This window comes from Nelumbo nucifera, chromosome 1 (genome assembly GCF_055504915.1).
Source record: "Nelumbo nucifera cultivar China Antique chromosome 1, China Antique-T2T, whole genome shotgun sequence".
In the NCBI taxonomy this organism is placed as follows: domain Eukaryota; kingdom Viridiplantae; phylum Streptophyta; class Magnoliopsida; order Proteales; family Nelumbonaceae; genus Nelumbo; species Nelumbo nucifera.
This window is the reverse complement of record NC_142649.1, coordinates 35,413,538-35,437,062: the sequence shown is the minus strand read 5'-3', so window position 1 is coordinate 35,437,062 and position 23,525 is coordinate 35,413,538. Positions and strand designations below refer to the sequence as shown.

The 23,525-nt window shown below is 39.1% G+C and overlaps 1 protein-coding gene across 2 annotated transcripts in view; it reads left to right on the top strand.

Annotated features, from left to right (window-relative positions):
* LOC104608273 (transportin-1-like) overlaps positions 1-23,208 on the top strand; it is an 83,679-nt gene extending 60,471 nt beyond the window's left edge. Inside the window, exons 23-29 of one of the 2 annotated variants that reach the window (XM_010274207.3) lie at positions 14,921-14,992; positions 15,083-15,207; positions 20,938-20,989; positions 21,079-21,147; positions 21,244-21,303; positions 22,493-22,582; positions 22,712-23,208. In XM_010274207.3, coding sequence (XP_010272509.1) covers positions 14,921-14,992; positions 15,083-15,207; positions 20,938-20,989; positions 21,079-21,147; positions 21,244-21,303; positions 22,493-22,576 — 462 coding nt within the window. In that variant the 3' untranslated portion in view covers positions 22,577-22,582; positions 22,712-23,208. Of the gene's footprint in view, positions 1-14,920; positions 14,993-15,082; positions 15,208-20,937; positions 20,990-21,078; positions 21,148-21,243; positions 21,304-22,492 lie in introns of both variants that reach the window. The other variant, XM_010274206.3, reaches the window with a different exon arrangement.
* Positions 23,209-23,525: the final 317 nt, after the last annotated feature.

Sequence of the window (23,525 nt, the reverse complement as noted above, 5' to 3'; positions counted from 1 at the left end):
AATTTTTCCCTATTCAAATGAACATTATCTATTTTAATTTAGATGTTTTTTTCCCCTATTTAAATGAACAATGGGCCTATAAGTGAATCAACAACTTAAATCAAAAAATTTATTCAAATGGACATCACATAGGGTTTTTACTTAGGTTTAACTATAGGTCGGGCCGGATCGGGCTCGGGTCGGGCTATTTTGGCAAAGCCCGAGCCCGGCTCGAATTTTATGCGGGCCGGGCTTTTTGGCCCGAGGTTAAGCCCGCAGGCCAAAAAGCCCGTTCAAACCCGTCTGGGGGCCGGGCCGGGCCGGGAGAGGAATAGACTATTGACTCACTTCCCCAAAACACTCCCCCTGAGAAGGATTCTTTGAGAAGTATGTGGATTCAAAAAAGGTGACATCCATGGTAACATAAGCTCCTAGAGATTGGATCATAGCAATAGTACCCTTTCTGATTTTCTGCATATCCAAGGAAGACACACTTCTTTGCTTAGGGATCAAGCTTTGAGCGGTGAGGACCAAGGATATGTGCAAAGCAGACAGACCCAAACACCCTGAGAGGAATATGAAACATTTCCCCCCTCAAGAAAAAGGAGACTGAATGGGGTGCTGAATCCAAGTATACGAGAGGGCACCCTGTTAATCAGATATACTGCTGTGAGAACTGCATCACCCCAAAACCGAATTGGAACTGTAGATGTGATCATCATGCTTCTCACAATCTCAACAATGTGTTTGTTCTTCCTTTCTCCAACACCATTCTGCTGTGGATTGTAGGGACATCTGCTCTGATGGACAACACCATATTCTAACAGATATGAGGTGAGGTGTTTTTCAAAATATTCCCTGGCATTGTCTGATCTTAACACCTTTATTCTTGTTTCAAGCTATGTTAGCACCATCTGATGAAATTGCCTCACCAAGGATGGTACTTCATCGTGGGATCTCATCAGGTAAATCCAAGAGTATAGTGAGAAATCATCCACAAATAAGAGAAAATATCGATAACCTCCCATAGAAGGAACATGGTAAGGTCCCCACACATCAGAATGAATATCAAAAGAAGAAGAAAACCTTTTATTACTAGGTTTAAATGAATGTCTACAATGCTTTCCAAGTTGACTGTAAAGAGACTCTGTCGAATGGGCCCTAACAGCTGCTTGTGTGATATCCTTTTTTTATCTTTTATTTTATGTTGATGGGCCTCACTTAATGGGCCTGTTATTTGTTCTTGTTTTATTTTCTTTATGTAATTGCCAAGCTGGCCGCCCACTTAAGGGTATACTTGTCATCATTAATTATTAGAGATTAATAAAATAGGGTTAGAGGAGAAGGGTGAATATTTTGACTTCTTCTTCTCTTACCTCTTCTCTTTGACATACACAGCTCTTGCACTATTATTCAGATCTGATTTGCACTGTTAATTACTGTTTTAAATCTGATATTAGAAGACTGATTCACATCTTGGTATCAGAGCGAGTACAATTCTTCTTTCTTTCTTTTCTTCGTTCCTGTACACTCTAAAATTAAGAGAGTGTATGGAGAGATAGGTTCTCTATAGTATAGAGAATCACTTGCCTAGTTGGTAGAAGGACTTGGAGATTTAAGTTCTGGCCGAATTTTGGCAAGAAGTGATGCTGTTTTGCTTTTACCCGAAACCCTTCCAACTGGAGATTTTCGAGGTTACCAGGAAAGGTGAAGCTTGGGTGTGGCGCTCTGTGCTTGGAAGGTGTCTTGTGACTGCTAAAGGAGGGCGGTTCAGGTTAGGAAGAGTTTGGGTCAGTCTGGTTGGTGCGGCACCATCTTCTCTCTTCCTCCCATCTGTTGGACGGAGCAAAACCCTAGTTTTTCAAGCACCCTATTTTTGGTTTGACTTCAAGTAAGTTTGCATAGTTAAAATTTCAGTTCCTTGATTTCCGTTTGATTAATGGAGACATACGGAAGTGAGTTCAAGCAGGTGCCGGTTTCTGGATCTGCTCCAGTAGATTCCGTTTTGACTGGTGTTACCACGATTAAGCTAGATGGGACGAACTATCTTGCCTGGGCACAGTCTATAAAAATTTATGTTTGTAGTAGAGGAAAACTCGGGTATCTCACAAGCAGTAAGTGAAACCCGAAGAGACAGATCCTGAATTTGAGAGATGGATGCAAGGGAACTATACCGTTATAGGATGGTTAGTTAACTCTATGCAACCTCATATAAGCCAACACTATCTCTGGATGTCTTCTGCTAAGGAGATATGGGACAGTATAACTGAGACTTATTCACAGAAACTGAATGTAGCCCGAGCGTACAAATTGAAAAGTGATGTGAAGAACCTGAGACAGGGGGAGAAGAGTGTAGCAGTCTACTACTCTATCCTAAAATTCCTATGGCAGGAAATTGATGTTATGGAAACTATGGTATGGGAGAGTAAAAAGGATGCTGAAATGTACAGAAAGTTGGTGGAGAGAAATAGGGTATTCGAGTTTCTCACTGGACTCAACCCGGAGTTTGATATTATCAGACAGAATATTTTGGCCAGAGATGAGGTTACTCTATCATAGGCATATGCCATGATAAGTAGTGAGGAAAGTAGACGACAAGTTCAGTTGCAGAATCCACCTACAGAACACTTTGCACATGCGGGAATAAAATCTAAGGGGCCTACTGAAAAGGGGGAGCGGGTGTGTGAATATTGCAAGAAACCACGGCATACCAAGGACACTTGCTGGAAACTTCACCCTGGACTACTCCCTGAGAGGTTTAAGAATAATCCTAAGAAGGGCAGTCAAGCGGGAAAACTCAAGACTGCTAATGCTGCTACAGTACCTGAAGGGGGAAGTAAGGAGAGTGAGAAAACATCAACCATTGAGTAGTTGGCTGCAATGAAGTTAGACTTTGAGAAGTATGGGAGGCTCCTAAATCATTTGGAAGCTACAGTTTCTTCAGCCCACCCTTCTAACAGTACATCCTCTTCATCGGCTTTTTCTCACTCAGGTACATATGCCTCAGCAAATCATGCTTCAGTTTCAGGTAATCATAAACTCCCTTGGATTATAGATTCCGGTGCATCAGACCATATGACCAGCCTATCTAACCATTTTTTTTCATATCATCTCCTCTCTGGGAAAGAGAAAATATCCCTTGCCGATGGGTCACTTGCCCCCATCTCTGGTAAAGGAGATATAAAGACCTCTGATACCCTGTTTTTATCTTCTGTTCTCCATGTTCCTAAGCTTAACACAAACCTTTTATCTGTTAGTAGCTTAACAAAGTCCATGAACTGCAGCATAACCTTTTTTCCCACTCATTGTGTTTTTGAGGACCTGCAGTCTCAGAGGACGATCTGGAGTGGCCATGAGGCGAACGAAATATACCTACTGGACACACCAAATCATGCCTTGGGACCACCTCATGGAGTTGCTTTAGAGTCAGTTGTGTCAGAGTCTGTTAACAAGATTTTGTTATGTCATTTGTCTTTTTCTGCTTTGAGTCATCAGTTCCCAGATATGTTTAAAGGAGTGTTTTTATCTAGTCTTCATTGTGAGTCATGTGAGCTAGCAAAGCATTGTAGACATTCCTATTCAATCAGTAATAAAAGATTTGTTTCTCCTTTCCATATTGTTCACTCTGATGTGTGGGGGCCATATTACATGCCAACCATGGGGGGCTACAGGTATTTTATCCTTTTTATTGATGACTATTCTCGTTATACTTGGATTTATCTCATGAAATCCCGGGATGAAATACCCATTATTGTGAAAAATTTTCATGAACTCATCCTCACCCAGTTTAATACTTGTATCAAAATATTCCGTTCTGACAATGCTAAGGAGTATTTTGAGAAAACCCTCTCCACCTATCTTGAAACTTTTGGGGTTATTCATCAAAGTTCTTGTTCCTACACTCCACAACAAAACGGGGTGGCAGAAAGAAAGAACAAACATGTGGTTGAGGTTGCCAAATCCCTTTTATTTGCATCCCATGTTCCTGTAAGGTTTTGGGGAGATGTTGTTCATATTGCTACCTACCTAATCAACCGTATGCCTTCCAGGGTTCTTGGCTTTAAAACCCCCTTTAGTCTTCTCTTCCTGGATGAGGATCTCTTTTCTCTCCCTCTCCGTGTCTTTGGGAGTACTTGTTATGTGCATATTCATAGACACCAAAGGCATAAATTTGAACCTAAGGCTCATAAGTGTGTGTTTTTGGGATATGCCTCTACACAAAAGGGTTATTGTTGTTTTGATCTAGGTCGTGGCACCCGCTTTGTATCTCGGGATGTCACCTTTGCAGAGTTGACTCCTTTCTTTACTATTCCTTCTGAGGGGGAGACATTTGATGAACCCTTTGCTATGTCTCCAATTGTTCCTCTTCCCATCCCTTGTGAGTCTGATCATGGGGTGTCCACCTCTTCCACTGGACCCACCCCTGATCCTCCTCTTGCTTCTGCTCCTACTCTCCAAAGGTGTTACCAAAGGCGGAGATTCAGACATATGCAGGTTGTTTCCACTCCTTCAGAAGAGCATCTTGCCACTCCCATAGTTCCTGAGGAAACAGGTCAGCCCTCTACCGACCCAGCTTCGACTGTCCTTGACCTTGACCTTCCTATTGCTCTTCGCAAGGGCAAGCGGAAGTGTACAACCCATTGCATTTCCAAACATTTATCTTACAACCTTCTCTCTCCTTCCTACTACTTTCTTGCTTCTGTTTCTTCACATGTGATACCCAGGTTTGTATCGGAAGCATTATCTCAACCTAAATGGAGGGATGCTATGATGACTGAACTTGAAGCATTATATAAAAACCATACCTGGGATATTGTGGACTTGCTGGAAGGGAAGGAACTAGTGGGGTGTAAATGGGTGTTTACCATTAAATATCACTCTGATGGCTCGATTGAGAGGTATAAGGCTAGGTTGGTTGCCAAGGGCTACACCCAAATGTATGGCATTGACTATCTTGAGACATTTTCTCCTGTAGTTAAGATGACTTTAGTTCGGGTCTTGCTTTCTCTAGCAGCTACCTTTGACTGGCCCCTACACCAGTTTGATGTTAAAAATGCCTTATTGAATGGAGATCTGCATGAAGAAGTCTATATGTCTCTACCTCAAGGGGTGTATGGGAAAGAAATGAAAGGCAAGGTGTGTAAACTACACAAATCCATTTATGATCTCAAAAAATCTCCTCGGGCTTGGTTTGAGAGATTTCGGGCTGCTCGTGTCTCCTTTGGCTACATTCAAACACAATCTGATCATACATTGTTCTTGAAGAGAAATAACACTCTGGTGACCTTCTTGATTGTTTATGTTGATGATATTGTGGTCACGGGTAATGACATTGAAGAGGCCAATAAACCTGAAGGATTTCTCAACTCTGAATTTGAAATCAAAGACTTGGGAGATCTTCGGTATTTCTTGGGTATTGAAGTTGCTTGGTCTAAGGAAGGTATCTTCATATCTCAACGCAAATATGCCCTTGATCTTCTTGCTGAAACGGGTAAACTTGGAGCTAAGCCTATCTCCACTCCCATCGATCCTAATCATAAGCTTTCTGCCACAGATGGTGAGCCTTTGTCTGATAAGGGAGTGTTTCAGAGACTGCTTGGGAGGTTGTTATACCTTTGCATGACTCGGCCAGATATTTCCTATGCAGTAAGTGTTATTAGTCAGTTTATGCACTCTCCCAGAGATACTCATCTAGCTGTTGCAGAAAGGGTTCTGTGCTACTTGAAAGGTACTCCAGGGAAAGGTATTCTATTTGCTAAGCATGGTCACATGAAGCTGGAAGCCTTTACTGATGCAGATTGGGTAGGATGTATTGATGACAGAAGGTCCACCTCTGGTTATTGTGCTCTGGTTGCTGGGAATATTGTGTCTTGGAGAAGTAAGAAACAATCAGTAGTTGCTAGATCCTCAGCTGAAGCAGAATACAGGGCAATGGCTCATGGTGTGTTAGAACTACTATGACTACGATCCCTTCTAGAGGAATTGGGGGTGGACTACGAGAAACCAATGATGCTCTATTGTGACAACCAAGCTGCTATCAACATTGCACATAATCCTGTTCAACATGACAGAACTAAGCATATTGAGGTTGATAGGCATTTCATAAGGGAAAGAGTCTCTTCAGGAGAAGTGTGTTTGCCATTTATCACATCAGAAGAGCAACTGGCTGATATCTTGACCAAGGGAGTTCCCAAAGGGAAATTGACACACTATATAAGCAAGCTGGGCATGATTGACATCTATGCTCAGCTTGAGGGGGAGTGTAAAGAGACTGGGCTGAATGGGCCCTAACAGCTGCTTGTGTGATATCCTTTTTTTATCTTTTATTTTATGTTGATGGGCCTGTTATTTGTTCTTGTTTTATTTTCTTTATGTAATTGCCAATCTGGCCGCCCACTAAAGGGCATACTTGTCATCATTAATTGTTAGAGATTAATAAAATAGGGTTAGAGGAGAAGGGTGAGTATTTCGACTTCTTCTTCTCTTACCTCTTCTCTTCGACATACACAGCTCTTGCACTATTATTCAGATCTGATTTGCACTGTTAATTACTATTTTAAATCTGATATTAGAAGACTGATTCACATCTTTGACAACCTTCACACTCCAGACTTGACAAACTAACAGACTCAAAAAGTTTTTGAAACAAAAGACTCAAAGAAGAAAAAGGTAAATGACCCAAACAATTATGCCAAAGCATAATTTGACCCACAGACCTTGACTCACTATCCCTGTTGACATGATGACTCTGATGAGGAGGAAGCACATCCAGGAGGTAGATCCCATTCACTTCACGACCACTGCCAATCGTCCTCTTTGAATCTAGATCCTGCAAAATACAATGATCAGGAGAAAAAATTACTGAGCAGTTCAGGTTCTTAATCAAACTACTAATAGATAACAAATTAGTGCTCAATTTGGGAACATGAAGGAGAGAGGGTAGAGAAATAAAATCACTAATCTTGATAGATCCCTTCCCAGCAATGGGAACATGGGATCCATCAGCTGTGGAGACCCTATCTCTGCCAAAAAAGAGTTGTGGGTCATGTGGTCTGAGGCTCCAAAATCTATAATCCAAGGAGGTCCCTGCTTACCTGAAGTAGAAACATAATTTGCAGTGACGTGTGAATTACCTGTGTGAGCAAAGGAAGTAGAGTGGACTCCACTAGTACCATCTGTACCTTGTTGTCCGCTTGCTGCTGTACTGGAACTGGCTGTATCTCGTTGGTTCAGAAGTTGCCCATACCTCTCAAGTTCGGCCCTTATTGCAGCAGTTGCAACAGACTCCAGAGTAGCTATAGTAGGAGGGGCTGGAATGTCACAAGTAACAGCCATGTGAGCATTTCCCTTATTTTTCAGTCTAGTCGGCACAAGATGTGGGTGAAGCTTCCAGCAAGTATCTCTTGTGTGTTTAGGCTTCTTACAGTAGTCACAGATCAAATCTCTTTATCTTCCTTCTTGATTTCACTGCCACCCCGATCTCCACTTTGTTTAGGTTTCACAATCTCACCATGGCAGATTGATTAGAAACAAGATTTTTCATCATCACATCTCTCCGGCTCTCCTCCCTTGACACAAAGGCATATGCTTGGGAGAGGGTAACACTGTCCCTGGAAAGAAGATGTTGTCTTGCAATATCATACTCAGGATTAAGGCCAGCAAGAAATTCAAACACCCTATACTTCTCTAGATGTTTCTGATAGGTAGCTGCATCCCTAGTAGTTTCCCAATCAAATGTCTCTAAATGGTCAATCTCCTGCCACAGGGTTTTAAGGGCTGAAAAATAGGCTGCAATAGGTCTATCTCCTTGCCTTGTAGAAATAATCTGATTTCTCAACTGATAAGCCCTAGCAACATTCTCCCTCTATGAATAGGTTTCTGCAACCCCATCCCATATTTCCTTAGCTGTATTTGCCAATAAAAAAATTTTACTTGTATGGGGCAACATGGAATTAGACAACCAAGTCATCACCATATAATTCTCCTGTATCCACTGGGAGTTGCTACTTTTGGGTTTCACTTCTTCACCAGTGATATACCCTAATTTCCCACGAGCACCAATGGCCATCTTTGCAGATTGTGACCATTCTAAGTAATTTGCACCATCCAACCTAATTGTAGTAATTCCCAGCCCCGAAAAGATCTCCAGCACCTCTTCCCATTGGTCTCATTTCACTCCCGGGCTTATTTTCAACTCCGTGACCCTCCATGCTTCTCAAAAAGTGTAAAGAAAATAACTGAAATATGCAAGAAGATCAAACGAAACATTTCTGGAACCAACAACACCTTTCTGGTGTCCTAGATTGTCTTCCCACAAAAGATTCCTTTTTTGCGGGACATGAGAAGAGAGAAAAGAGGCAGCCACTCTCTCTAGAAGCCTCCAAAACAGGCAGGACTTGAACCGCCCCTTACAGAAAACTGCAAGGAACCCTAAAAAATTAGGGCGCCACTTTCTAGGTCAAAATTGAAGAGTCCAACAGAAACAAGACTTTTCCCTTTTCTCCAGTTTTTCCTGATTTTGATGAGAAACCTTAGATTAGCTACAGGGCAAACAGATCCACCAAAAAATCTAAAAAATGGGCTTACCTGAGATCTTCGATCAGCCTCTTAAATCACCATGCAATCGGCCGATCTAGGGCTGCATGAGAAAACAACTCAAGGAACCTTCGGCCTGCTCTGACACCAAGTAGAAATCATTGATTGCAGATTTAGTTGAATTTCTTGTGAAGGGAAAGAGGAGGAAGATGAAGATTTCAGCAGTAGAGAAGAAAAGAGGAGGAAGTCAACCAGGATTCTTAGATAAACCCTAGCCGCCAACCCCTCGTTATAATTTATACTTAACTTAACGGATAAGATATTACAAGGATGCCCTTAGTAGGGCAGCTACTATTGTAGCTGAACAGTCACAACTTAAAAACATAAACTAATGGGCCTAAAGCCCAACGACTTCCTAACTAAATAACTTAAAATAAGATTAAAAACAACTAGGCCCAACTCAACAATACAATAGCAGCCTTGATTGTTCATGTGGATGACACTGTCAGCATTGGCAATTGGGAATCGGAGATCCAAAAGTTGAAGGAGTTTCTAGGGCCATTGTTTGAAGTTAAAGACCTAGGCCCATTGAAATACTTTCTAGGGAGTGAAGTTGCCAAATCCAATAAGGGCATGCTCATTTTTTTTTGATCAATAACAATTTCATTAATTCACTAAAGAAGTTACATAAGGAAGACAAACACACTTATCTTCCAAGTACAATCAAGAAAACAAAAGAATAGGTAGAGACAAAAAGTTACAACTTAGCCCAAAACATTGAATCCCTTTCTGCCCCTTGTTTAGCTAAACCATCAGCTAGAGGATTGGCTGATCTTTTGACCCAGCACATTTTAACTTCCATCTCCCGCACCAGCCACTTAAATTTCCTCCTTTGATTACTGTACCTCCATAAACCATTGCTATCTGCATTCAGCCACCCTATCACCACTTCCGAATCCCCTTCAATTAAGAGTTTTCTCATGTTCATCTCCTTGGCTTTCTGGACTCCTTCCATAACTGCAAAGATCTCAGCTCTAAGGGAGTCACCCACTCCAATTGGGCCTGAGAACAAGGCAAAAACGACCCCATTCTTATCCCTAAAGACACCCCCAATCCTTGATTGTCCAGGGTTCCCCCTACTACTCCCATCGAAATTTAATTTCATGAACCCAACAGGTGGAGGTGTCCAAGACACATTCATTACTGACTTGGTCTGTGTGCAATTTGCTATTTCACCCCACTTCCTCAGCATGTCATCCACTGTGTAACCTGTGAATAGTTCCAAAGATTTCAGCCACTATACAGCCCTAAAATGAATGATAGCCTTTAGTTCTTCCACCCCTCTCTCAGTAGCTGAGAATATCCTAAAGTTTCTTTCTTCCCATATTGTCCAACATACTGCAGCCCTCAGACCTCTCCACATAGTCCTTCCCCTTTTCCTACACCACCTGAAGACAGAAGGAGAAAAAAGGCCCTGCAGATCTGATGGAGGGTTCCATTTACACCCAAAGAGGGAAAAAGCCCATTCCCAAATTGACCTCGCAAAATGGCAAGACACCAGTAGGTGAAAACCAGTTTCCCCATCCGCTTTACATAGAACACACCAATGGGGTGACAAGCAAGTATTGGGTCGCTTCTTTTGGAGTAGATCACTAGTGTTGAATCTTTCCAGATAGGCTTCCCAACAAAAACTACCAACCCTAGGAGGGATTTCTCTACACCAAACCTCATCAACAGGGAAAGGGGGGGTTACAGGACTGGTGGATTGGCTTAGGACTTTGAAAAGGGAAGCACAAGAAAAGAAGCCAGTGGGGGTTGGGGTCCAAATTCTAGAGTCCACCCTTGTGGGGTCTAAGGCAACGTTATCAAGAAGTTCAAGAAGGCTCGAAATATTAGCAAAGTCTGAATCCCTCAAGGCCCTTCTAAGACCCAAATTCCACCCAAGCCCAGAATTGGAAGAGGACGGGGTAATGAAGGATGAAACTGGCTCATTTTTAAGATTAGATAGAGCATACAAAGAAGGAAGCCGATCCCTTAGAGGGGCATTCCCCACCCAAGTTTGTTCCCAGAATTTTATGGAGTTACCAGAATTCAGATCATACCTGATATTAGGGGAGAATACTGGATGCAGATCGTGAATGGCTTTCCAAGGAGAAAAGCTTGTGGTCCTAGCTTTGATTCTAGCATCCCAACCATTGTGCTCCAGCCCATGTATTCTCCTTCTCCAAGGGAAACCTCCACAACCACTTCCCTAGAAGAGCCATATTCCTTCTTCTAACATTCCTGAGCCCCAAACCACCACAAATTTTACTCTTGGACATTACCTCCCAGCTGACTCTATGATCCCTCTTCTCCTCTCCCGGCTCCCACAAGAAACCTCTCATCAACTTCTCCAACCTATTAGATACCTTCACTGGGATTTTGAACACAGACAGGAAGTAGATGGGTAAATTAGCAAGCATGGCCTTAATTAGTGTAACTCTTCCACCAAGAGAGAGGTAATTCTTTTTCCAAGAGACCAATCCTTTTGCTCTCCCTCAGGGTTGTCACCTAATGGTAACCCTAAGTAATTCAATGGTCACCCTGACACTTCACACCCCAACACTTCTGCACTCTCTCTGATCTCTCCCTCTTCCATATTCACCCCCACTACACAACTTTTCCCAAAGTTCACCTTCAAGTTAGACATTTGCTCAAACAGTTGTATCACCAACTTCAAGTTCCTGATAAAGCTCACATTGCCACATTCACAGAACAAAATTGTGTCATCAGCAAACTGTAAGTGAGTGAGGGGGGTTTCCGTCCTCCCGACTCTCCAACCTCTAATGAGACCCCTCGAGTATGCTCTATGAATTAATTTCCCCAGGACCTCCGCAATTAGTATGAACAAGAAAGGAGAGAGAGGGTCTCCTTGTCTTATACCCCTACTGGCTGGAAAGAACTCTACCACTATCCCATTCACTAGCACTTAATAATGACAATTCCGGACACAACCCATGATCCAATTGCACCATCTAACACCAAACCCAAATTTGATCAAAACTTTCCTCAAAAATTCCCAGTCCACCAAGTCATAAGCCTTTTCCAAGTCCAACTTACATACTAGATCTTCTTCAAGACACTGGAAAGCTGGAAGCAAACCATCCATTACTCCTATTGAGGCAATCACAGTTTTGGGGACAACGAGGGTGAGATTCTCCCTAATGCTAAGCAGTTTCAGAAACTTGTTGGTAGGTTCCTATACTTACCTATAACTAGGCCTACATTGCCTATGTTGTGGAAGTTCTTAGCTAGTATATGCATGCTCTAAGGACTATACATCTTTTTGCAGCTGAACGTGTGCTCAAATTTCTAAATAAACATCCTGGATGAGACATCTTATTTTCTAAACATGGATATTTATGAGTGGAGGCCTATATAGATGCAGATTGGGCTAGATTCATTGATGATATGGGGTCCACTAGTAGTTATTGTACCTTTGTTGGAGGCAGTGTTTTAAAAGGCTTGGGAGGCGTGTGTCTCCAAGCGAGGCATCCCCCAAACACCCTGAGGCATATGCCAGAGGCGTTGATGCCTTTGAGGCATATGCCTTCTGCATGTGGTGTGCTAGAGGTGTATTCCTCATGGACCTCACACAGCCCTCCTTTCAGCTAGTGTTATGCATCTTCATTCTTCTTAATATAAAACATCTTTATCAAAAAAAGTCCTCCCCCTCCTCCTCTTTCTTCCTCATCCCCCTCCTCTTAAGGAGGCTTAGGCCTCCTTGTGTTTGGGAGGCTTATGTCTCTGTTCTGGACTACACCTCATGCCTCTAGGTAGTGGAATGTCTCATGTCATGCCTTTGCATTATAAAACTTTGGTTGGAGGAAACTTGGTGACGTGGAAGAGTAAGTAAACAGTAGTGGACCAGTTTAGTGCTGAGGCTGAATAGAGGGCCATGGCTCATGGAGTTGCTGAAATGTTTTGGCAAAAGATTATTCTTGCAGAGTTGGAATTTCTTTCTTTCTTGAGGATGGTTGTTTTAGAAGAAATTACATTCATGAAATACTAAAATTATAGGGATAATTCTTGAATTGTGTTATGATAATTGGTTATTAAGTTGAGTTCTTATTTACTGTTTAGAGTATCATAATTGGGTCTACTTATGAAGGCCCATAATTATCAATGGATATCACACTAAATAGAATGTAATGGTATATGAATAGAAGCCATATAACAAAAGAAGACTGTAGGAGAAAAGGAGGGCTCATAGGCCAAGAAATAGTTATGAATAGAGAAATAGAGAGATTGCAAGATGGGAAGAGAACTTTATTCTTCTCTTACTTGGGACAAACTAAAATTATCATAGATTAGTAATGTAAAGACAATTACAAGTAATGTGTAGTTTTGAGGCTGCACCTAGCACCTCTTTGTGGGTTGTTTTGAGGCTGCAAGTAATATAATATCAATTGTAATATGTTTGGGTTGTTTTAAGGCTGCAACTTGCGCATCTTTGTGGGAAGATAACAATGTGTATACTAATTGATCTTTAATAGAATTTCTAGTATTTATCAAAAAAAGATTTGTGATATGGATCCCAAGCTCACTTAGTAGATATATTATCCACATCAAGTCACATGTGGTATAAGCCATAGTTCTATACTTTTGCACTTTTAGCAGCCACCACTTTGCTTCTTATTCTTCCATGTCATCAAATTACCTCCTGAGAATGTGCGACAAACAAACAACCAATTGCTAATCTTCTATTAATGATGACTGAACCCAGTCTACATTGGTATTGCTTCTCACTTCAAGTCCATTCTTGTAGGTTCATGTCCTGGCCACTCTTGAAATCAACACCCTTATAACTGCTTCCAGTGAGGCACTTAGGGTTTTGCATGAATTGGATCAATAAACTAATTACAAATTTAATATAAAGCCAGATAATGGTAGATAATTTAGTTTTTCAACCAGCCGTTTGTATCTTCCAAGATTTTCAAACAAACTTCCTGGTTGTAGTGTCATGGATTAATACTGAATAATGATGCTGCACTGCTTCTATCGAAACACCTAGACTGTGCTACTGAAGTGAACAAACCATGGTTGGGGAGATTGCTTTAACTCATATATTGCCTTACTCGTGTAGACTCCCCCTAAGCAATAAACCTTTTACCAAAACAAAAAAAAAAAAAAACTAAGCAACAAACCCAGGGATTGCTCCATATACACCTCCTGTAAGTCACAATGAACGAACACATTCGTAATGTCTGATTGGTATAGAGACCACCTTAGGCTGGTAGCAAGAGAGATAATAACCTGAATAGATCCCAACTTGTCAATAAGAGAGAAAGTCTCAAGGTAATCCACAACATATGTCTTTGTGTAGCTCAACACTGCCATCAGGTAGGTATTTCACTTTATAGACCTACCTGCAACCAACAAAACACTTCTTAGGAGGAAGAGAAGTGAGATCCTATGTGTGGCTGAGATATGAGCATGGATTTCCTTTTCTATAGCCTAGTTTCAACAGTAATGGATTTAGACATAGACACAAAGTAAATTAGAGACAAGGGAAATATGATCAAAAGAAACTGCTGATCTTCCTTGAGATTAATTGATTTGTGAAATTGTTTTTTTATATTGGTAGTTTCTATTGATCAATTTCTGCATTGTTTACAGGTTGTGAATTTGCATTCTTTATCAGTAGATAGTATGACCAAGGTTCAAAATATCGATACGCCAGTATGGGCGTATTGGGTGAATCGATACAGTGTTTCAGGCTTTTTTTTTTTTTTTGCAACCGGTTCAGGGGGGCTGGTTTAGGTCTCCTCTACCCCCTGAACCGGTCAGACCTCCGATACACCCACTGTAGGGGCGTATCGGAGGGGTCCCGGAATGATGTGTATCGGCCGATAGGTGTCGATACTTTGAACCTTGAGTATGACGCACAGGTAAACCATTACTAGAAAAGAGTGAATATGAGTTTTATGGCTTTGTGTCTTTAGCTATATTTTATATGGCAACAAGCAAAATATGCTGTAAGTTAAACACAAGCATGATGTAAACATTCTGTTGCAATTTGGTTATGATTTAGTATACATCTATATCTAGGTTCTAGAGTTAAATATTTACAAGTTCCATTTTGTTGCTTGTAATGCCAAAACATGGATTTGCGTGGTCTTATCCTTTATATTATAATCTTTTAAAGCATAATGCAATTGCTATTGGTAGCATGAAGAGCTTTTAGTAATTTGCTGATATTCCCATGCTCACGATTTTAACATCTACTTGGATATGTCCATGTTATGGTGCTTTCGATTTTATTTCTGTAACCTTAAGTTTAACCATGTGCATGTGGTCAATTATGTAGTTTTATAGGTATAACCAAGTAATAGTTTTAAGTTTGTTCCTTGCGTCCAAATTCCAGGTTCACCAAGAAATATCTCCTATTGTGCTAAGAGTTATTCAATGCCTAGTTCCAATCCTTCAACATGCTGAGGTAATTTCTTTACTACTAGTGCATAAGCTAAAGTTTCCTTTTTTTTCCTGGAGTTCTATTAACAAACTCATTGTTATTGATTCTGAACAGGGGCTTAACAAATCACTCATAGAAAATAGTGCCATCACTCTTGGGAGGCTTGCATGGGTCTGCCCAGAACTTGTATCACCTCATATGGAGCATTTCATGCAATCATGGTGTACTGCTTTATCCATGTATGATATGTCTCTTTTCTTCTTTCATAGTCCTTTCCAGTAGCTGTAACTGGTTTTTATTGCATTATCTGTCAGCAAAAATAAGCATACAGTAAATTATCCAGTAGTTTGTGATTTCAGTGTTTCCAAGTACCATATGAACCTATGTACTTGTTAGATTGATCTTTTAGATATTTACTGAGGACATTAGTGGTTGTATTTGGTTTCAACCATTCTTATGACAATTTAAATCATATGGGGGTTTTATTTCCCTCAAGGGTTAATGTCTTTAAATTGGAGGTATTGAGTAATAATGTATACATCCTCCATAGTTTCAGTTCAGGAAAATTTGTTTTCCCTTATTTATCAAAAAGAAAATGTTTTCCCTTCAGTTGCTCCTAGATTTGAGTGTTTGATATCTTCAGCGTGGCTTCGGTTTTCCTTCAACAGATGCATTTTTTTTATAGTTGCATTGCTCTTCTTTCAGGGAAAGGGGCAAGTTGCTATTGTTATCTCCCATTTGGCTATAATTTTAGGCATTTAATGAAAATCTGTAAATAAAAAATCCTTCACTGTTTCTTAATAAACTAGAAAGGACAGAATCAGAAATAAACTTATTTAAAAGGAGCCTAAGAGTAGCTTCAATAGGTGAAAAAATGAGGAAACATAGGATAAGATGGTTTGGTCATGTCTAGATGACTCCATGTACAGCATGAGTAGAAGAATGATCCGTTACAAGTTTATGGTTCTAGAAGAGCAAAGGGCAGACCAAAGAGGACATGGTTTGAAGTAGTAGCAAATGGTTTAATGGCCCAGAATTTAGCAACGGATATGGTACTGAATAGAGTGGAAAGATGGAACAGGATTCATATAGCCGGTCCCATGTAGTTGGGGCTGTGACTCTTGGATGTTTCTTGGCCTCCCAATTGGTGCTGAAGCTTATTTAGTTTCTACATGGCAACCTTTAAGTTTTGAAAGATCTGGTTGAAAGTGCAAGCATCTTTCCTTGGTATCAAAGTTACTGTTATAAAGAATGTATTGACAATAATGCCCACCATTACCTATCTCTGCTTAAAGTTCTAGCCTCCATGGATGATATGACCAGAAAAGATTCAATTCTGTAATGTCAAATAAAAGAGAAGGTAAGATTTGATAGAGTTTAGAAGAATTAGGGCTGAGTAAAGCTATTCTGGGAAAGTGGCTTTGGATGTTTGGGTCGAAATGGGAAGCTTTATGTATAAAGGTATTGATCCGCAAGTATAGGTTGACCTGATTTTAATGGGTCTCAAGGACTCTTGCATGCAGTTGTGTGTTTCATGTTTTGAATGAAGCTTTTATTTTCCATTAATTGAATGAACTATTTTATATTTGCGGATTTTCTATATTTAGATTTGTTCAAGACTTTATTGTCTTAATTCCAAGGATATTTCTGTTAGCAAACACTTCCAGATTGGAAATGAGCAGGTATTTTTCTGCCTTACATTTAATTGAGAAATTGAAGAATGCATTAATATGTTGATCTGATTGTCTGCCTCAAAGAATGCATTAATATGTTTATGTTAAACTCCAATTTCCATGAGAGTAGAGGCCTTTTCTTGGCTTTTATCTCCTCATTTCTTGATTATGAATCATTTAGAACAGTAGGAGGGCTTCGGGATATCAAGCCTAGATTTTATGTGTAATACAGCCATGAGGAGAACATTGGAGATTTCTTTGTACATGGTAAATTAGCAATGGATCCTTCTTTGTTGGTCCAGTACTGGCCATGAATCTTCTGGAGTTCCATTCTACTTGCCATGTTTTGAAATTATGGAAGGACAGGAATAGAACTATTGCTGATATTAAGTCTCTTATCATGTAGTTGGTAAAAAGGCCATTTACCCAATGTTTTTCACAGCTGTCTGGGGTCTTGAGAAGGTAGACTGGAGCTTGCATTCTCCCACTCTCAGACTCAAGCTTGCATTGTCCCACTTCCCAGTCTAATGTTGCTCCCAGTTCTCTGGGGTCTTGGGAGGGGATAGACTGAGACTATGCTAACCTTTGGCATTTGTTTTTTGCACAAAGTAGTCATTCTTAAACCCAAACCAGTATTCTCACACTTGCCAGCCTGAGATTTTATCATTACACCAAGCAATGCTCCCTATCATTATGTAGTTGGTAGTCCATCCAAATTTGTGATCTATATTGGATATTGGTGTTGATGATGATGATGCATTTTATATCATGAGAGTTCGGTTTGAGAGACGCTTTAGTTTTGTTTACCAAGAGATAAACTAATATGGTGTATAGTGTTATAATGGGCTTTATAATATAGAACATTTTCCTTTTTTAATACTTGTAATATAATTGTTCAAAGGGACAAACATGCCTTTATACAGCTTCTGTAGCAATGTATATTTCTTAGGACTTGCTGTGATGAACCTATCCCTCAAGCTGTAGCAATATATAGCTGTCTACTCAAATTGTGAAGAGGAAACTGACAAAGAACTTATTGGCCTTTATTTAATTTAAAGTGACTCATAGTTGGTTTTTCTGCCATTAATCAGTCAAGGGGATTGTTTAAGGTATCTGGAATTTTTCCGGTGATTTTTGAGTCACCCTAAAGGGAGGAATTTGAGTACGTCCTGATCTGAGTTCTGATTAAGGTTTAGTGACAGAAGATCCAATTCGTTTGGTACTTTTTGATGCTTTAGTGCTGTTTTCTGTATTTTTCTTCCATTGTTTGGGAACTTTTGAAATCTGCATTCTGTTTGATATTCTTGTTTGTAAGAATTATTTCAGATGGATTCTGAGAAAGGAGTAATTTTTTCATTAATTTTGATGGATCAAATTATGGAGTATTATTTGTTCCACTTACAATAACCCCTCTTATGTTTCATATACCTCTCAGTTGTGGGGAAAGCTGTTGTGAGGCTGATTAAGTGAAGTTAAATAACTACCCCATGTACAAGAAGACGGGGAGGTTGTTTTAACTTCTCATGTTTTTAACACTGTCACATTGACAGGTGGCTGGGTCTATAAAAGAGGGACCATTAGAATGAGAGGAGATTTTTAGAGAGAGGAGTGAAACCATCGAACAAAAAGAAGAGAAGCCAGAGAGAATTCTGCTGGTAGGAGAGAAGTACAGGTGGTATGGGTAAAAAGTACTTTTTTTTCTTTTCTTCTGTCCTGTTCTTCCATATTTACACGTATTCTTCTGTGGCAGGTTGCCTTCTTATCCTTCCCCTGATCCTCATAAGACTCTGAGTCAAAGGGTCTGCGACTCTTGTCTTATTCTAATAAATTTCACATACCCTTCTCTTTGGGCCATATGCCACGTAGGAAAGAGAATCCAATTAATTTGTGATTAGGACCAAAATTAGTCTCGTCCTGGGATTAGGGTTAAATTTGGTGGATCTTATCCACCCTTGTATAGATAATCCTATCCCATTTGAAGATTTCTGATTGGTTATTAAACTCATATTCAGCGGGTCTTACCCACCATTAAACTAGATTGAATAGTGGGTTCCCATTGTCACAACAACAGGTGGGCCTCAGCAGGCTTTAAAAACCTTACCTTCTCCCAAAAATTCTATATATGCGCTCAGTCTATTTAATACTCATTTGTGTGGTCCAATTTACATTAGGAGGGTCTTACCCATCATAAAACAAGATTGAATAGTGGGTCCCCACTGTCACAGAAACAAGTGGGTCCCATACTATTAAGAGCAAGTTTTAACAGCTTTCTCTTCTCCCAAAAATATCCTATATATGAAGTTGTGAACCCACTTCACTTAATATCCATTTGTTGGATTCAATTCATATTCGGTGGGTCTCAAATACTATTAAAACAAGCCTGAGTAATGGGTCCCACCCACTGTCATAGCAACCAGTTGGCCCCATACTGTTAAGAGCAAGGCTTTAACACCCTTATCTTTCTCTAGAAAAAAAGTTCTATATATAGAACCACTTAGTTTAATATCATTTGTTAGGTTCAGTTTATATTTGGTTGTCTTATACACTACTAAATAAAGTTGAATAGTGGGCTCTATCCACTCAAAATAAAATCATGATCGGTGGACCCTAAATACATTTTGTAGACCATTTCCGCCATTTACCATTAACTGGGTTTATGTCCCGTGGGCCCTAATGTCCTATCCACTATCGAAACAATCCCAATCTGTGGGTTCTACCAATTATTGAAACAAAATTCTAGTCATGGATTAAAATCTCCCTAATTTCCCTAATATTTCCACGGCATATTTCCATTTCCATAGGTAGTGGCACGAAATTTTACTCAAATTGAGACATATTCCCCAATGAACACTACCAGCACTATGTGGAGTAGAAGAGATATAGTTTCCACTTTCCATGACATATTTCGATTTCCACTTCCATGGGTAGTGACATGAAATTTTACTGAAATTGACATATTCCCCAGTGAACACTACCAGAGTTATGTTGAGTACAAGAGATAATATTATAATATAAGTTGCTGACAATATTTGTAGATATGTGGAGTAACAATGTTATTGCCCGCCTAACTTACATGATTACCACTTCAAGCTAGCTCAATATTCATTTCAAACATGAAGTTAAATATTAGTTTTTGTTTGTGTAATAGATTCTTTGGTTGATCTATTACAACCTTTAAAATTTTGTATGTTTAAATTTTGCTTTAACTCATTCTATCATGAAGCATTGAATCTTAAGGTTTACAGGGCAACTTCAGAATGTATTATTTTCTCTGTAGCATTAGTTTCTTGGCTTTGTTTAGTGATTTGGAACAAGATATAATTTAAAAAGATGTGTCAATGCTTTTATCATTTCCACCGACACCAAGATTTTAAACCTTGATTCTAATCAGTGGACCGACCCATTCTTAGTCTTAGTGAATTTGTTTGGTTACTGAAAATAACCTGGTACAATCTCAGGTATACTAATTAAAAAACAGGTTAATCAGAAAGCTAAAGAGAATAGAGAGAAAGTAAGAGAAGAATACAAAAAAAAAATACAAAAAAGAAGAAGAAGAGGACAGAGCATATTAGGATAGTTAAATCTATTTCCTATCTGTCACTCAAATTTCTTTTATTATGTGATTAATAAAATTGCAAATATACCCTGTTTAAGAAAAATAAAGACACCTAACAAATGCCGCCTATATAGAAAAACAGAAAAGGAGGGACAGAGAAATGTGAAAGGGGAATTGTCCTGGGAATAGAGCAGAGGGAGCAGATGTATTTATATCATGTGCATCTTATTTTTAAGGTGATAGATCATAGATGGCAATGCCTATAGAGACTGAAAGTGATAACATGAGGCTGGGCAAGACTTACCTTGTTACTAGGGCTGCCAATGGACTCCAAAAGTCTGAAACCTGATTTGACATTCAATCTGATTTCAAATTTGGATATCACAATCTGTATCTGTTTAATAATTGGATTGGATCCAGATTTGACTCCATCCAATTAAGATCTGAGTTTGATTAGAATTTATTATACATGTGTTTCTGTTTATGTACGTGTGCTTAATATAATTATGTGTACATATATGCATATAGATATGAATATTATGTTTTATATTTATGTAAGTTTATTATATATGGATAGTTAAAAAGTATATCAAATTTGGTTTAACCAGAAAATCATTCTTTTAATTGCATGGCCACATTACTTCTGCAAATTTTATTCTAAATTTATTCATTTTTCATTTCCTTTAATGCATAGGCTTGTTTTTGTTCATAGTTTTTCATAACCAATGAAATGGTGGCAGGATACGTGATGATGTTGAGAAAGAGGATGCTTTCCGAGGTTTATGTGCTATGGTATGATATACTTTTCTTAGTGGTATAAAATTTTGATTAGATCAATAGCAATGTCTTCATTTTGTATAGTTATTATCAAACATTTGCAGGTTAGAACAAATCCATCTGGGGCTTTGAGTTCACTTGTTTATATGTGCAAAGCCATTGCTAGTTGGCATGTAAGAATGACATTTCTTTAGAACTCCAAACAATTCATAGGTTAGGCCTTTCTTTCTCTTAACTATTTTTTTTTTCTGTTCCTTTTTTATTTTTAGGAAATAAGGAGTGAAGATCTACACAATGAAGTTTGCCAAGTGTTAAATGGGTATAAGCAGGTGAGCTGCCATATCTGTATAAGATAACAGTTTATATTCTATTCATGCATAGGAACTTCTAGAATTTTCTTCTATGTTGAACTTTTGAAGTAGTGTCTCTGCATGTCTGCATGCAACATTCCATAGCTGATTAATGTTTCTTTTTTGTTCATATAAAGTTTTATATGAGAAAACTTCCTATAGGGACGGATTTGGTAATTCCTAAATTGAGGTTAGCATATTATTAACATGCAGGTTCAACTTTCGAAATCTCACTTTGGGAAAGTGGAGCTTGTCTAGGATTTATCTAAGAAACAAATAATATCTAAGAAACAAATAAATCTGCAGGTGTCATAGTTATCTAGGCAGCGAAATGAGACTAGGCAACCAGATATTGTCATGTCGCCTAAGTGCTTAAACAGGCACCAACTTGCCATTGAAATATGCCAGTTAGGTTGTAGATTTTGACAAAAAAAAAAAGACAATTTTATTGTATCAGAGGCATGGCACCGTTAATTTCATAAGACAATGGTTTTTTAGTCATAAGTTTCAATAGTCCATACACATAATCAATTCTTTTCAGCAAAGTAGGAAGAGATGTTTAAATCATGAATTTCCATATAGCATAATGAACCCAATCAAATGAATATTACATTACGCTGAGTCCAAGAATGGAAATGTTGTACCAAGAATCTGAAAACATAAGTAATAAACAGAATAATAATATATATACTACATTGTTTAATGGTTGAGCAGAAATAAAGTGCAACATGTGATAAGATGCCCTGCTTGCCCTTTTCCTTGACTAAAAGACACTGGGCATATAAAAGATGGCTTAATATGAAGGTGCATTCAGGAAACACCTCATTTCCCAGATGTCACCTTCACAATTATGCTGATTCTCAAACTGCTGTGGACCAGTTAACAGTGCATGGGCAAACTTATTTTCTAACAGGGTATAAGCTTGCATAAGCTTTCGTGGTTGGTACTTGTTTTTTATGTAACCTAGGTTTCTAAATCCTCCTCGCCTTATTTGACCTGCTTATCCTCCTAAATACCCTGTTCAGCTATCCAATGAAGGATAATATCTGAAATTCAAGCTCTTGCAGTTAAGAATATGACTGCATCATTTTCGTTTATTGGCAACTTCTACAAAATCAACTAGATATCATGGAACTAATAGGACAATATTTACATGAACATTTCACAGATGCTTAGGAATGGAGCATGGGAACAGTGCATGTCAGCATTGGACCCTCCACTGAAGGACAAGTTGTCAAAGTATCAAGTATAATCAAAGGTGTTGTATTGCCCATGCTGGTAGTTGTCTCAAGTCTGCTTCTTCAGAGGTGTATATCTGTGTCTTGGATAGTGTTCCTTTTCTGTACATCTTGTGATGAAAAGCAAAGATGTGATTTGCTTTGAGCAGAAGGTTGTCTGTTGCATTTTAACGAAAGAAGGTGAAGTTACATCCCAAGTTCTAGGATGGAAGTCTGAAGCTGAAGGATGGCAATTTTGAAACCATATTGAACAGAAGAAGCTGAGTGCGAGTTTGAAGGGGGGATGGAAACAGGTCCAACCAAAGGTGTGGTTTTCCAAGCACACGAAAGCTGGTGATTGTTCCCTTTCAATATTTGCACTGAGAAAGATTATATATAGGTGTCAGTTTCCACCTTCTGCTTCATTTTCAGTTTATTGTTTTTATTGTTTATACCATGCCAGTGGATAGGTTTTAGTCTGAAGGCTCCGCTGATTTTGTTAAAAGGGGCTTTACATAAATTTTATTGTTTTGTTTTTTCTTTTCAATTCTTATTGTTTTTGGATTGTAACTTACATTTAGAGATGGAGCATCGAGGGCTTGTATCAGTATTGATCGATTGTCAGCGAAATGACCAGCATTTAGTGGCCTTGGATTTTCTTGTTTAATGAGAGTTGTGTTCTGTTTGATTTGAATCAGTTTATTTTTATGATAATAGAGCGTTTTCGACTTGCAATTTGGCGTGATTTATCATTTTCGTGATATATTAGTAGACCTTATAATCGTCATGGCAAGCTGTAGAGGAACTTTGGTAAACTTGTATTAGACCTTGTGTTTCATTAGTAGAAATATTGGATATAGAGATTTGAAGAAACTTAAGTGAGGTAACAAAAACTACTTGAAGTAAATTCAAGAAAGAGGGGAAGAATTACACTTAGTGCAAAACTGTTTATGTTGGTTTACATAAGGATTGAAATATTGATAT